This window comes from Ranitomeya imitator, chromosome 4 (assembly GCF_032444005.1).
Source record: "Ranitomeya imitator isolate aRanImi1 chromosome 4, aRanImi1.pri, whole genome shotgun sequence".
NCBI lineage: Eukaryota > Metazoa > Chordata > Amphibia > Anura > Dendrobatidae > Ranitomeya > Ranitomeya imitator.
The window spans coordinates 566,461,347-566,476,420 of record NC_091285.1 but is presented as its reverse complement, the minus strand read 5'-3'; the positions used below and the strand labels follow the sequence as shown (position 1 = coordinate 566,476,420).

Genomic DNA, 15,074 nt, shown 5'->3' with positions numbered 1-15,074 from the left:
ATTATTATGATAATCATTAGCAATGGGCAAAAACCTGGATGGGGGGCCCAAACATCCAGTGTTTGTTGCCCTGTCATGTGTATGACAGCACGGCAAACACTGCCTCTGATCGATGGTACAATCATGACTGCTAGTGAGAGAGCCGTGGCTCCCGCTCTGTCAGATGACAGGGTGAGCCAGCAGCTGTGACTGGAGGTAAAAAATGTATCTCCAGCCACAGGCATCCGCTGATGAGACTACTGCTCCCATCCCATCAGCCTACGCTTGCTGCTGCTAAAAACAGTGATTGCAGGTGGTGTCTGATGAGAGTATTCATCAGCCAGCACCTGCGCTATAAATACTTTAAAAAATTGTGTGGGTTCCCCTTATATTTTTGATAACCAGCTAGCCAAAACTGAAAGCTGCGGGCTGCAACCCTCAGCTGTCAGCTTTAGCAAGGTTGGTTAACAAAAATAGAGGGGTCATAGTGAATTATTTCACCATGAAACACAATATGTAAAGCCTTTAATTAACTAGAAAACACATGTAGAACACTGAGGGATCATAGGTGTGTTTTGAACTGGTTTTGAGATCTGTAATGCAAACACAGCCTTTTTAGTGTCCATGAGACCTCAACCTTTCTGGCTAGGTGTAATAGGATGGGATGTGTTTATCCACAGTCTTTCCCCACACACTGAACTTTCATTCTTTTTAGGCTACTTAAATTATATACCACGTTTAAAAATCATCTGCTTTGGGGACCGATGCCTGCCTTGCTGGTGTTTTTTTTATTTTTTCACATGGGAAGTGCAAATATTATCCCCATTAGGTGAGCTTCAAGAGCTTTAAACTTTACTAAATGAAGTAGCAATAGTTTTTCACAATCCATCCAAAAATTATCCCTTTATTTAGGGAGACAAAAATGTGTACTGTTTTGAAAGAGAAGTAGTAATTGGATCCCAACTAGGAGGGAAAAATTATCTTTTTTTTGAATCAGCAACTGTTTTGTTATTCACAAAGCAATTAAGCAATTTAAAACGCTTTTCATTAAGCAGTTCAAAATCAAAAATTATTATTTTTTTAGGGAGCAGGAATAGGCTAGCTTTTTTCAAAGTGAAGCAATGGATTATCACCAAGCCATTCCAAAAATTAGCCCTATTTTAGGAGCGGCTGCATGTGTGTGTATTCTCAAAAGAGTACATTTCCCAGCATCCATACTGTCTAGCACTATAAATCACAGGGAGCAGACAGGAGATGTGTTGCTGACGTGGATGTGCAGTTGGAGTGGCAAAAAACACACAGTAAAGAATTAAGACACGTGAGAGAATGAGCTATGTTAGACAGGTATCTCTATATGCACTCTTATACAAAGAAAGCTGCCCGTCACAGGTAGTACCACCCACTAGACCCAGAATCCCATAGGGAGCAAAGGATTAAATGATGAAAACACAGATTATATTGAATTTTTTCCCATTACAATATATATCAATTATCCCAGCCCCCTGCTCTAAAACGTGATGCCTGCAGATAGGTCTGCAGATTTCCTTTACATTTCTGGATTATGGAGATTTTTTTTAAGATATAAAAATTGAAAAAATAAAGCTTTTCTGATCTTACAATGCAAAAGCCACACTCTATATGACACAAAAGCCTTGGATTCAGGATTTTGTTTTAGTAGTAAAAATATCACTGAGGAGTAAAATTCGGGCTTTCCTTTTTGCAGTGTGTGAAGAATACAAAAGGCTGTTATTAAGGTGCTGTTACTGCAGTATATCTCAGACCAATCAATTGAGTCAAGCTGAGTTAATATACAGGTACAAAACTTCCCTTGAAATTTTGGATTAGTATTCACAGACTAAGCCTAGCACTACTAGTATTTTGATTCTGCCTGAGCACTGAAAGTGGTACACCACAACCAGATTAGGAGTTTTTCAATCCCTAGGTAGAATAAGCTGTGCGCCTTGACCTCCCATCCCTACACTATGCAATTATCAAAATGGCACTCCTTGGCCATCCCTTATCTTTTATACTGGCTGTGATAGTCCTTCTGAGCCATGTCTGACATCATTAGCTTGCTCTCTGATTCTACAGTAGTGTGTGAAACTGTCACGGGAGTACTGGGTAGAGTAAGGCTGGTACCCCGGCCCCTGTGATATCCCTCAGGCTAGGAAAACCCTGTCTGACCCTCTCCCAGAAGTTACACTAAAGGTGTGCATATCTGGGCCGCCAGGCCTGACCCTGTCTCCTGTTTCAGCCCTAAGCTGAAACCACCTCTCGCCACCCAGTGAAGAGACCACACACCAATCCCCACAGAAAGCACAGACAGGGAAAACTGAAAAATGCACCACGTCGCAGTCACACAGGAGTACACGAAAATGTGCAAAGGGCAAAACAAATACAAATATAGGAAGGAGAAATATGACAAAGGATAATACACTACCAGATACGATATCCCTTCTCCTAGACCACCACTCCAGACCGAGATCACCAGGCACAAAACACAAGCTATAATCGGCGACGCCCAAAGTTCAGCAGAACTATTTAAAGGCAGAGGGCGTGACCCAGCCTCCAATCCGAGTACCAGCTAGATGAACCCTGGACAGCCTAGATAAAATCTAGCCGGCACCACTGAGCGCATAGTGGGCGAATGCGGAATTACCGCTGTCTGTCGGATGCCCTAGTGTGAATAGCGTCTGACATGACAGAAACAGCGCTGGGCATTATTTTTTATTGATTATCGGAAATTTGACTTGAAGTGTTTGCTCTGCGGATTGATCTGCCAATCTCTAGGGCTCCCCACAAAGCTACCCATGAGTAAGAAGCTCAAGGCTAAATTTTGCTTATGGATATTCACACAGGTATATATTATTTTGTTTAAAAATATATAGAAGTAACAGATGTTCTGTGATGTGTAATTCTCTTATATACAGTAAATACTACTAAAACATATTCTACTACAACTACTCTCTCTGTCCTCGTCTCTATGACTATCCAGCCAAGATATTAAGAAGATACTTTGACTTGTGGGAGCAAATGTAAACCATTCATAAAACAGTCCCTAAGGAAACAAATAAGATAAAACAGTTTCTGTCAATACTTTTTGCATGCATGCACATGCGCATTTGTACAAACAATAGGGCATTTCATCATTCTCGGAAGTGTTTTTCCATACATTATCATTAGGGTAGATCGAATAGCTTCGGATAACTCCTTATCCGACAAGCTATAGTGCTTACCAAATAGCCACATCGGGAACCCGGATACTTGCAGCGCTTCCGATAATCAGATGTTCGGCTCCGCAGCTGCATGTGTCAAATGTATGTAGAGCAGAGCCCAACAAACAGGCTCTCCATACATGTGTTGTGACTGTCACACATCCGGGTCACATGCAGCTGCAGCACCGAACAGCGGATTATCGGGAGCGCTCCAGGTATCCGGATTCCTGATGCATCTATTCGGTAAGCATTTTGGAAAAGTAGAAAAATTGGACTGGGGCTGGCAGTCTGGTGACATCACGGTGACCGACATGGGTAAGGATCAGTCTTGAACTATCCACTATACTGTTTGCCTCTTAAAGGCATATGTACATTGTATAATATGGTTTAGTAGCCTCAAGAACTTGATCCCACTGGTCATATACTTGATACTAGTGATGTTCTCCAGACTCTCTATTTTTGTTTTTGCTGTTCACATTTTATGTCTATGTATGAATAAAATATGTTTTGTATATATCTTTATGACAGATCTTATGACTGAAATTTTTCTAATTTTCCATATATCTTTGGGAGCTTTTCTGTCTCATTTGTAGATTGGAGATGGCCATTTCTGACGCAGTCAGAAGCTGTATATCTTGAACATTGCTCTTATTTAATTTTTTATATTCAGTAAGTGTTATAGCTATTCAGAAAAGCACTTATCCGAAGCTTTTCGCTGAACCCCAATTATCATCATTTACGACAAATATATATGGATACTTATCAACATTCCTTAGCTGTGAACTACTACGATATTTACTACAACAACCGTTTTCTTCCCTCTGCCTATTGATAATTCTGCATCACGCCACTTGTCTTATTTATTGCATTTTTCCTATGTTGTCTATAAATAAGTGACACTTCAGATATTGATATGCCTGATGAAGAGACCTACTATTTGTCATTATTTCAGGTAGACATTAGAGAGGCATCGACCACAGAGGCCTCTTAAATTTTTATTTTGTGTGTCATATGACACAGAGTTTGTTTTGCAGCCTGTAAACAGGGTTATAAAAAGTAACCAAATAGCCCCAAAACAAGATATGAAACTTTCAAGACTGTACCATGAGAGTTGACAAATATATGGATTATATTGTCCAAACTTTTAACGGCACCTTCCCACCTGCTTGTTTTCATCTATCTCTACCATTATCTGGCTCTATCAACCCTGAGCTGTCAGTCAAAGAAGGGGGTGGAAATAGGGGGAAATCGTGCTGGTGGGAAGGTGTATATAAATGTTTGGCCCCTCATGATGCACCGAGTGCCTGTACTTCGTTTGAACACTCATTCTGTGCTGAGTCCCTTTAAGTAAGGATTAAGTCCCTTTAAACTTCTGTGAGTTTGACATGCGGAAGATGCTCAAGATGTTTATTACATAGTCTTGTGAAAAGATGTATTGGTGACGCAGTTTATGCACCTGGATATTGTGAAAGTACTGTCTCTACAATGCAGCAGCTTGTGGCTGTTCTCTACATTACATTTTTGTTCCTGCTCAAAGAAATGTGCTGGTAATGACTGGCTATCTCAGAAACTGGACCAGTGTCTATTCCCTTTAATTAAAGGGACCCCATCATCAGAAAACTTCCACATAATGCTCCAAGTACAATTTCATTCTAGGCTGCTAAAAGTTATTTTAAACTGCTTGATGCGCAGACCATTGATCGGCAACATGCTTAGCGGTCATTTAATAGCCTATTTACACAGGCTGCCATTGTGCTCAGAAGCGCGAGTCCTGTGTACATCTCATGATGTACTACCGAGAGCAAAGATCTTCTGTGCAGCACAAAAGAAAATTTCACTCAACAAAAGAGTGTTTTGCTCTTCCATCGGGTGATAGGCATCATGTTAAAGGCTTGTGCAAAAGGCCGTATTTTTAGACCGAGTGCAATCCGACAAAATATTTGATCGCATTTGGACCAATGTTATTCTATAGAGCCCAGTTAATTCTTCTGCTTTCCTTTAGGTCTATGACATCATGTGATTTAAAATTGACCAGCTGAATCCTTCTAAGCTCTATGTAGAAATAGGAAGGCTCATCACTTCAAGAGTTCCTGGCAGGTAGAGGAGGGAGCAGCTGGATCAGGAGGTTAAGAGGGGGAAGTGCAGTGACAAGAGACTTCCTGTTTCTATATAGAGAAGAGAAAAAGAGAATAATTTACTGGGTAGAAAGGGGAAATGGGCAATTGTAAGTACACAGTGATATATAAGATAACTGCAATATAATAAGAGGATACAAACTTTGATGGGAGAAATTCTCTAAATACTACTACTAGGCCTCTTAAAGACGGCCGTGATAATTGGTCTAACATCAGATCCTAATGCACGGACTGTCCGTACATCGCTCGACCCAGAATGTGACAGTTTCATATATTTCAATGAGGTTACCACGCTTGAGATGGGGAATTGCATGGCCAGTGTGTGCATTGTGATTTGCGATCGGACCGATGCTCACAGACATCTGAAAGAGCCCTTGATCTCTGATCGTGGAAATTAAATGGCATTAATTAGTAAGCCTGCACATTTGCTCCCATCTGCCTACCACAAAATAATAACAGGGGACCAATGGATTAACATGGAGATTGGGGATTGCTGAAGGCCCCCATAACTCTTATGTTAGTCCTCTTGTGAAGTTCAGCCACATGCAGAGCGTAATCAGAGAAATGCAATTTCTCTATATACTGCAAAACAGTAGTTTTTACTGTCTGTATGAACTGTCGTATAAGTTATCGAACAATTACAGGTTCAAAGTTCTTTATGGGAACTAAGAAATGAAAAAAAATATGTTTTTGTTTTTTTTAAATGATATATATAATTAAATCCTAACTATTTCTCCCCCATTAAAACAAAGACATTGACCAGAAAATACCAAATACACAGAGTATAAATTATTTAAAGTGTTACATACAGCGGACAGCTCTGGCAAAAATTAAGAGACCACCACATCAAATCCCTGACATGGGCAGCCCAAACTCCAGACCGGAACCCCATTGAAAACCTCTGGAATGTAATCAAGAGGATGATGGACTGTCATCAAACACAGAAGAACTGCTTAAATTTTTGCACCAGGAGCAGTGTGAAAGACTGGTCGAAAGCATGCCAAGACGCATGAAAGCGGTGATTAAAAATCATGGTTATTCCACAAAATATTGATTTCTGAACTCTTCCTGAGTAAAAACATTAGTATTGATGTTTCTAAATAATTATGAACTTGCTTTTTGCCTTATTTCGAGTCTGAAAGCACAGTGTTTTTTTAATTTTGACCATTCTTTCAGATAAAAAAATACAAATTTAGTGCTTGGAAATTCGAAGACATGTTGTCAGAAGTTTATAGACTAAAAGAACAAGTTAAATTTTACTTAAAAATATGGCTATGAAGAGAAAAATCAGACAAACTGAACATTTTGCAGTGGTCTCTAATTTTTGCCAGAGCTGTATATTAAACGTTGAAAGAAATATCAAAATATCTATCACCGCACATCCCCCCCCCCCAAAAAAAAATAAAGTGATCAAAATGACATACAGTATGTACCTGTAGCGTCGGCATTCCTGCACGCTTCCCAACCTCCTCTCTCCCGGCAGGGATGCAGACTTACTCGCCGCTTCCTCTACCTGCTCCTGCCTCCCAGGGACTGCACACGCTTGGCAGATTCCCGGGCACTATACTTAGGCTGTGCACACTCCTGGTCTCTTAAAGAGACAGTGTGCGCTGTCCTAAAGTGTCCCCAGCCAATTGTGGGGAGACGCTTATTATTTAAGGTACATCCACCTGTTGGGAGGTACATGAGCAATGTGTTCACTCTGCTTGTTCGCATGCTTGCTAGTTCTCAGGTCCCTTGTTATAGTATATTTTTCAGCACCTGACGTGCTTGTCTGTATGTCAGCTGTACCTGTCTGCATCTGCGGTGTCTGCCAGTATAGCACCCATATCCACCAGCACCTGCCTGCACACCAGTCATACCTGCCTTCACCTGCCGTGTCTTCCAGTATACCTGTCTTGCCTGTCTGTACCAGCCAAGCCTTTCCATTCTCCGCTGTTTCAGCTTCCTTCTCCTTTGTTGGTCAGCTGTCATGTGACAGAGGTCAGTTCTGAAGTAGCACCTGGCATTCATCTGGAGCCAAGTCTAACCATACCTTCAAAGGCTCTAGCAAAGAGTCAGGTGTTCGCCTAGTTACACCCCTCAAGGCTATCCTCGGTCCACGGTACAGTGGTTCCAACACCATTCCCGTTATAGTACCCGAAAATATATCAATGTAAATTTCAGTTCAGATTTTAAAAAAAAGTCCTCACCTAGCTTATTGTATGTAAAAGTAAAAAAAGTTACAGATGTACAACAATGGTGAAGCAAAAAGTTTTTTTAAAAAATGTTAACATTTTGAATAATCACGAAAATAATAAAAAAGTGAACAAGATTAGTATCATCATAATCATTCTGAAGGAAATATATAATCCATAAAAGAAAAGCATAACAGCAGTAGAAATACATTCAGTTGAGGAAATGGTGAAATTGGCAATACCAATATTGTAAGTACAAAGTGGTTTTTGCTGTAGGTGTCAAACCTGGCACCTTAGCTCCTGGATTATTAAGGTACCATCACATTTAGCGACGCTGCAGCGATCTAGACAACGATCCCGATCGCTGCAGCGTCGCTGTGTGGTCGCTGGAGAGCTGTCACACAGACAGCTCTCCAGCGACCAACGATGCCAGTCCCCGGGTAACCAGGGTAAACATCGGGTTACTAAACGCAGGGCCGCGCTTAGTAACCCGATGTTTACCCTGGTTACCAGCGTAAACGTAAAAAAACCAAACACTACATACTTACATTCCGGTGTCTGTCCCCCAGCGCTGTGCTTCTCTGCACTGATTGTGAGTGCAAGCCGGAAAGCACAGCGGTGATGTCACCACTGTGCTATGCTTTCCGGCCGGCCGGCGCTCACAGTGCAGAGAAGTGCAGCGCCCCAGAGACCTGGTCGCTGCAGTATGGCCCCAAGGCGAGTAGCGGTACGTCCGATGGCACTAAGGAGTTCTCCTGACCAGGTATCACCAGAACACATTACACTTCACACTCCGGCCACTAGGGGGAGAAAAAGGCTTTATTTATTGGGCCACTCCTCACATTGGTAACACTAGGGGCTGGGGAGGAAGTTAGTGAGAAGCTGACTGGGTTGGAACCAGGCAACATCCCGTGGCAGGGGGTGTTGCGGGGAGAAGACACAGGGGGGTCCCTGTCAGGCGTGGGAACCTGGCAGGTGCCTAGCGACAGAACAGAACGTTACGGAACCGCGCCTGCACACCTTGCGGCGGTATCCTAAGGAAGAGACAAGAGGGGAAGAATATTGTGGAACAGTGTAAACGAGATCAGCACAAAGGAGAGCCAGTAAGAGTTGTGCCGAGAGAGGAAGGCAACATCTTACTGAGGCGCGTAGTCGGTGGCCGGATCACCGTAGGAGTAACTGACTTCAGGCCTTACTTCAAATTCCGCTGGACAGTTGATTTTAGGTTGGCTGTCTACCTTTTACACCTATGAAGACATAGGGGACAACATTGGGAGAGGGGCGTCTCTAGGGTCCCGGAAGACCTCCAAGCCTTCCCGTCAAACGGGTGGCGTCCTAGCCATACTTTATCTGGGGGACGTTAGAAACTAGCAACATCTGGAACCAAAGAACGAGAGAGAGAGCTGTAGAGAACGAACGAAAGAGAACAGCAGTTGTGAGGACTATTCTGAATGCTCAGCAGGGTAGGACTACAACACACAGGCGCTATTGGTAGGCAACAATTTCCATCTGCGAGGGAAACTCTGGATGTGCCCATCGGACCGGCCGGTCTCTGATAGTCCAGAGCACGTTCAACCGGGCTGAGTGTACTGAAGCCTTCAGTAAAAGGTAAAGAGACTGCAACCCTGTGTCCTCGTTATTGACTGCGCCTTACACCATCACCATCCACCTTACTGGGAGGCCCTGGGGACATAATTCACCTGTGGGAAGGTTTACCATCCAGCTGCCATTCCATCACCCCAGCGGACCCCACAGCAGCGTCGGTCACCCTGACCGAACACTACAGGTGGCGTCATGAACTACTGACAGACTGTACTACCATTTTCATTGGACGCCCCTTAGCAGGGTAACGACCGGGTCCAGCCACCGTGACAACCGCAGAACAGAAGGAGAAGGGACCGGTACCGAGTGACTTGTGGCCCTGTGTCTGGGGGCGCTCCAGAAGCACAGCGCCGGAGGACAGACACCGGAATGTAAGTATGTAGTGTTTGGTTTTTTACGTTTACGCTGGTAGCCAGGGTAAACATCGGGTTACTAAACGCGGCCCTGCGCTTAGTATCCCGATGTTTACCCTGGTTACTAGTGAAGACATCGCTGAATCGGCGTCACACACGCCGATTCAGCGATGTCTGCGGGAGTCCAGCGACGAAATAAAGTTCTGGACTTTCTGCTCCGACCAACGATGGCACAGCAGGATCCTGATCGCTGCTGCCTGTCAAACTGAACGATATCGCTAGCCAGGACGCCGCAACGTCATGGATCGCTAGCGATATCGTTCAATGTGAAGGTACCTTTAGCTTCAAGAGGGATTAGCAAATGGTCTGTACTAGGAAGAATATTACCTATTGTCTGCATAGGAAGACACAGGAGATTTGAAATGCCACAGCTTAGAAAGTCCTCCACTTACAAACATGATTAACTTTGCCTTCTCTCAGGAAAACAGATCATTACTGTAGACCGAAACCTTAAGGTACCGGTATTTCTGTTATTTCTCCCTTTTTATTTTATAACTGTTTTGTATATTTGTGTGTAGTTTAATTTTTACATTTTTATATTTTATTGTAAGTACTGTATATTTTTACATTAAAGCCTAAAATCTTTAATAAGTTTGACCATGTGTGCTGTAAAATAATGAAATAGACTTTCAGAGAGTGTGTGACCTTTTGATTTTCTGACAGTAACATATTTTGGGGACTCATCACCCCGTGTGTTTGATGAGTGGTGGCAGCGTTTAGTAGTCGGGGTTTGCTGAATATGTCGGGGTGTTATTTATGTGAGAGGACACAAATTAACCCATGCAGGCACACTCCATGTCACGTGCTGAGAAGTGTGTACGTGACAATTAGTGTTGAGCATTCCGATACCGCAAGTATCGGGTATCGGCCGATACTTGCGGTATCGGAATTCCGATACCGAGATCCGATATTTTTGTGATATCGGGTATCGGTATCGAATTAATAGGGATGTGTAAAATAAAGAATTAAAATAAAAAATATTGATATGCTCACCTCTCCGGCGGCCCCTGGACTTCACGGTGCTAACCGGGAGGCTTCTTTGTTTAAAAAGCGCGCCTTTCGGACCTGTGAATGACGTCCCGGCTTCTGATTGGTCGCGTGCCGCCCATGTGACCGGCACGCGACCAATCAGAGGCCGCGACGTCATTCGCAGGTCCTCAATTCCTAGCATTAGCAGTTTTGTGAATGAGAATGACGTCGCGGCTTCTGATTGGCCGCGTGCCTGTCACATGGGCGGCACACGGCCAATCAGAATCCAGGGGCCGCCGGAGAGGTGAGCATATCAATATTTTTTATTTTAATTCTTTATTTTACACATCCCTATGGTTCCCAGGGTCTGAAGGAGAGTTTCCTCTCCTTCAGACCCTGGGAACCATGAGAATACCTTCCGATACTTGATGTCCCATTGACTTGTATTGGTATCGGATATCGGTATCGGCGATATCCGATATTTTTCGGGTATCGGCCGATACTATCCGATACCGATACTTTCAAGTATCGGACGGTATCGCTCAACACTAGTGACAATCATACACACAATGAACAACAATAAAAGACAATGGCAGGATTGTATTTCTTTTCTCAATTATATTGTGCTTAGACCTTTTATACATTTTTTTTCAGCAGATTGTACAGTAAAAATGAAAGGTATCATTCAAAACTACAACTTGACAACTACAAAAAATAAGCGCTATTATGGTTATGTTGACAGAAAGTTAAAAAAGTTCTGGGTTTCTGAACTAAGGGAGGAAAAAGACAAGTGCAAAAACAAAAAATTGCCAGATCCTCTAAGGGAATCTGTCACCTGGTTTTTGGTACATAAACTGAGAGCACCATGATGTAGGGCTAGAGACCCTGATTCCACTGATGTGTCACTTAGTGGTCTGTGTTTTTTTGTTTCGTTTCAATTAGTGTTTTATCAGAAGGAAATTATCACTAAAGGACTAGCTGCCCTCAAGCCTCCTGGTCCAACGGCTCCCCTATCATTGATTAGCAGATTTGTGTCAATATACATTGAACATAGTAAGCTGTGGTGTTGGCAGGATTATACAAGGCTCAACATCTGTGCTCTGCTAGAACTGAACCAGAAAAAAATGAAAAACTGTGATTCTATCACAGCTGATGCATTCAGTAATCTAAAATGATATATCGCTGAAATGTAGGTCTTAGGTAACGTTCACACTAGCGTTATGCTAGTTTGCGTCTGGCGACGCAGCGGCGACGCATGCGTCATGCGCCCCTATATTTAACATGGGGGACGCATGCGTTTTTTTTTGTTGCGTTGTGCGACGCATGCTTCTTTTTTGCCGCTAGCGTCGGACCAAGAAAACGCAACAAGTTGCATTTTTCTTGCGTCCAAATTTCGGCAAAAACCGACACATGCGTCGCAAAACGCAGCGTTTTTGCTTGCGTTTTGCTGCGTTTTTGCGTGCGTTGTGCGTTGCATCGCCGACGCAGCGGCGCACAACACTAGTGTGAACGTAGCCTTAGCTCCTATATTATACTGTCAAATAACATAGCAAAAACCTTTCGACAGATTCCCTTTAAGGCACACATGTCAAACTATGGCCCACAGGGTGATTATATTTTGCCTGCAGTGCTGGCACCTGCCCCCCCCACACGGCATCACAGCTCTAACTGTATCAGCATCCTGGATGCCGATAAACTTGAAAGCCATCATTCTCCTTGTGTCTGACATCTCAGCATAGTGGGCGTGATTACATGTCTATTTTGCATCAGCTGTGCTGAGCAATGAAGAGCTGCAGAGTGCTCACTAACCGAGACCGGAGCAGCAGGTGAACGAGGAGAGGTGTGTTATTATTTAATTTAATCTGGCGCCCATTATAATGTATAAAGGACCATGTGTGTCCCATTATACTGTGTGAAGGACTATGTGGGGTCCATGATACTATGTGGAGGACTATGTGGGGCCATTATACAGGATGAAGAACTATATGGGGGCCATTATACTGTATGGAGGACTACATGGGGCCATTATACTGTATAAAGGACCATATGGGGACCATTATTCCATATATACTATATGGGGCCTATTACAATGTCTGAAAGGCTTTGTAGGGAACAGAGTTGGAGCATCATACTGTGTTGGAGTCACCATACTTTGCTGATGGGGTACTGTGGGGTAATTCACTGTGGGGATATTAGACTGTGTTTGGTGGGTACTTTTGTTTGCATCATACATATTATCTGTATTATTTATTAATTCAAGTTTTCTATCCTATGTTATTATATATTTAAATTAGGTCACATGCTTTTTGTTCTTTTACATAACTTATTATATCATTCCAGTATGCCCCATTTGTGATTATGTGTTTTATTTTATTCTAAGATCTATTAATTAAAACATACTTTGTTCGTGGGACAACCCCTTTGACTTTGTTTCCATATGAAAAAGTTAATCATTATAATTGATATAGAAACACTTAGATAAAAATGTCGACTTTTTTAATAAAAGGCAAAGGCTGGCCTGTGACTTTGTCCAAATGTTTTAAATTTAAAATCCCTGCTTTAAGGGGTTAAATTAGGTATTTGCGTTAAATGATTTTTTTTTCACTTTTGGCAATTGCTTTTTTCCGTCATCACAAAACGTTTTAAAAAGTAAAAATCGTAATTTTTCAGTTTTTACACTGACTTCGGATTCTTTTTTATACTCTGACTTTCTGTTTTGAAAAAAACAGCACATGTACATTGGCCAAGATGAACAGACACTGACCCTACCTTTTGTATTGAAATATCTAATTAGCATGTGTAAAGGTCATTGTGAAAGAAGAGGGAGCATATGACATCTTAGGCTACTTTCACACTAGCGTTGTTTGGCGTACGTCGCAATGTGTCGTTTTGGAGAAAAAACGCATCCTGCAAATGTGCCCGCAGGATGTGTTTTTTCTCCGTAGACTTGCATTAGCGATGCATTGCGACGTATGGCCACACGTCGCATCCGTCGGATGCAACGGATGCATGGTGTTTTGGCGGACCCTTGGCACAAAAAAAGTTACATGTAACTTTTTTTGTGCGTCGAGTCCATCATTTTCAACAGCGCATGCGCGGCCAAAACTCCGCCCCCTCCTTCCCGAACATTACAATGGGGCAGCGGATGCGTTGTAAAACTGCATCCGCTGCCCCGTTGTTCATTTCTTTCACAATGTGCGTCGGTACGTCGGGCCGACGCATGGCGACGGCTCCGTACCGACGCTAGTGTGAAAGTAGCCTTATTGTGACTAGTGGATCTTGTGTTATATCAGCTGTGTACAGAGATGTTACCAGTCACTGTAACCCTGCCTCTGATGATATGGAGCCTGCTGAAAACTCTTCCTGAAATTACAGGAAGAGTAAAAAACAGTGGCCGGTGTAAAAATTACAAGACTACTAGTTTTTAATTTTCAATAAAGATTGTGATATGAAACAAAACTAAAGATTGTGATATGAAACAAAACTAAATATTGCCAAATAATTTGTAAAAAAAAAAATACACTAACAGAAACCCGATTTAAAAAAAGTAATTTTCTTATTATAGCTTTAAGAGTAAAAAACCAAAGCATTATTAATTTCCGTAATGTTAAATAAAATATGGGAAAAAAAAAACTATCAGGTGTGTGAATACTTTTATTGGCGCCATGACATGGGTGAATCTGAATGTCCTGGAGTTTGAAAAGTTCTAAAAATCGCTGTTATATTTTAACTTTCCCAAAAAAAAGATATTTTATGTCAAATTGGTGTTGTTTGAAATCGGTTTCAACTGTCAGAGTATTTTTCTGTGATGGTATCATTCATATTTAAATACTGAACCATTAGGCTCCTGTATAGTTGTCATGAAAGTGCAAGCTATAATTGTATATTATTTTGATAAAATGGGTGCAGATAAAAGAATAAAGCTCATTAGGTCCACATCTCGCCAATGTGTTGTTACTCATGCTCTGATCCTCCCTGCCATACTATGTATTTGCAGTCATTATGAAGTTCAATGCTTTAATGTGATCCAATTTGCCATTAGGGCATGATAGCTGAAAGGATTCCGGCAGCAGCTGCATACACTTACTTAGTGGTAGAAAATGGCATGAAAAATGGATGGATACGTGACAGAATAGTCTGCGTTAGATGGCAGACCTGCAATGATTAATAATAAGTCTGCCATAATTATGTCTTCTGCAGCTGTCATTATTCACATATTGGACAGCGAGCCTTACAAACACAGGCGCTGTGGTAAATGGGACTGCGTGATGTCGAGCTAATAAAACAAATTGGCACACCTGCATACATTACCAGTGCAGATACCAAATGCGGACAGAGAAGGGTACTCGATATTGGAAGGTAAACACAATTTAACCGGAATCACTGAGAAAAGTAAGCTTAAAAAAAAAGAAAAAAAAAACAACAAACTTCTTACGAGCAGTGGTGGAGTGTTGACATCAATACGGCTGGTGACGCGTAGCTCTCGGTGGACACTGTAGACAGGTAGTAGTGATCTTTCTAAAACCGCATTAAGCTCATACCGTACCTTGCCATATTTGCCACTAAAAGATGAGACAAGTGATC

At 42.2% G+C, this 15,074-nt stretch overlaps 1 protein-coding gene across 1 annotated transcript in view; it reads right to left on the bottom strand.

The window, feature by feature from the left end:
• Positions 1-15,074, bottom strand: part of ARRDC4 (arrestin domain containing 4) — a 126,711-nt gene that overhangs the window by 48,115 nt on the left and 63,522 nt on the right. The window contains exon 3 of the mRNA XM_069766279.1: positions 14,926-15,073. Within this exon, the coding sequence (XP_069622380.1) occupies positions 14,926-15,073 (148 nt within the window). The remainder of the gene's footprint in view (positions 1-14,925; position 15,074) is intronic.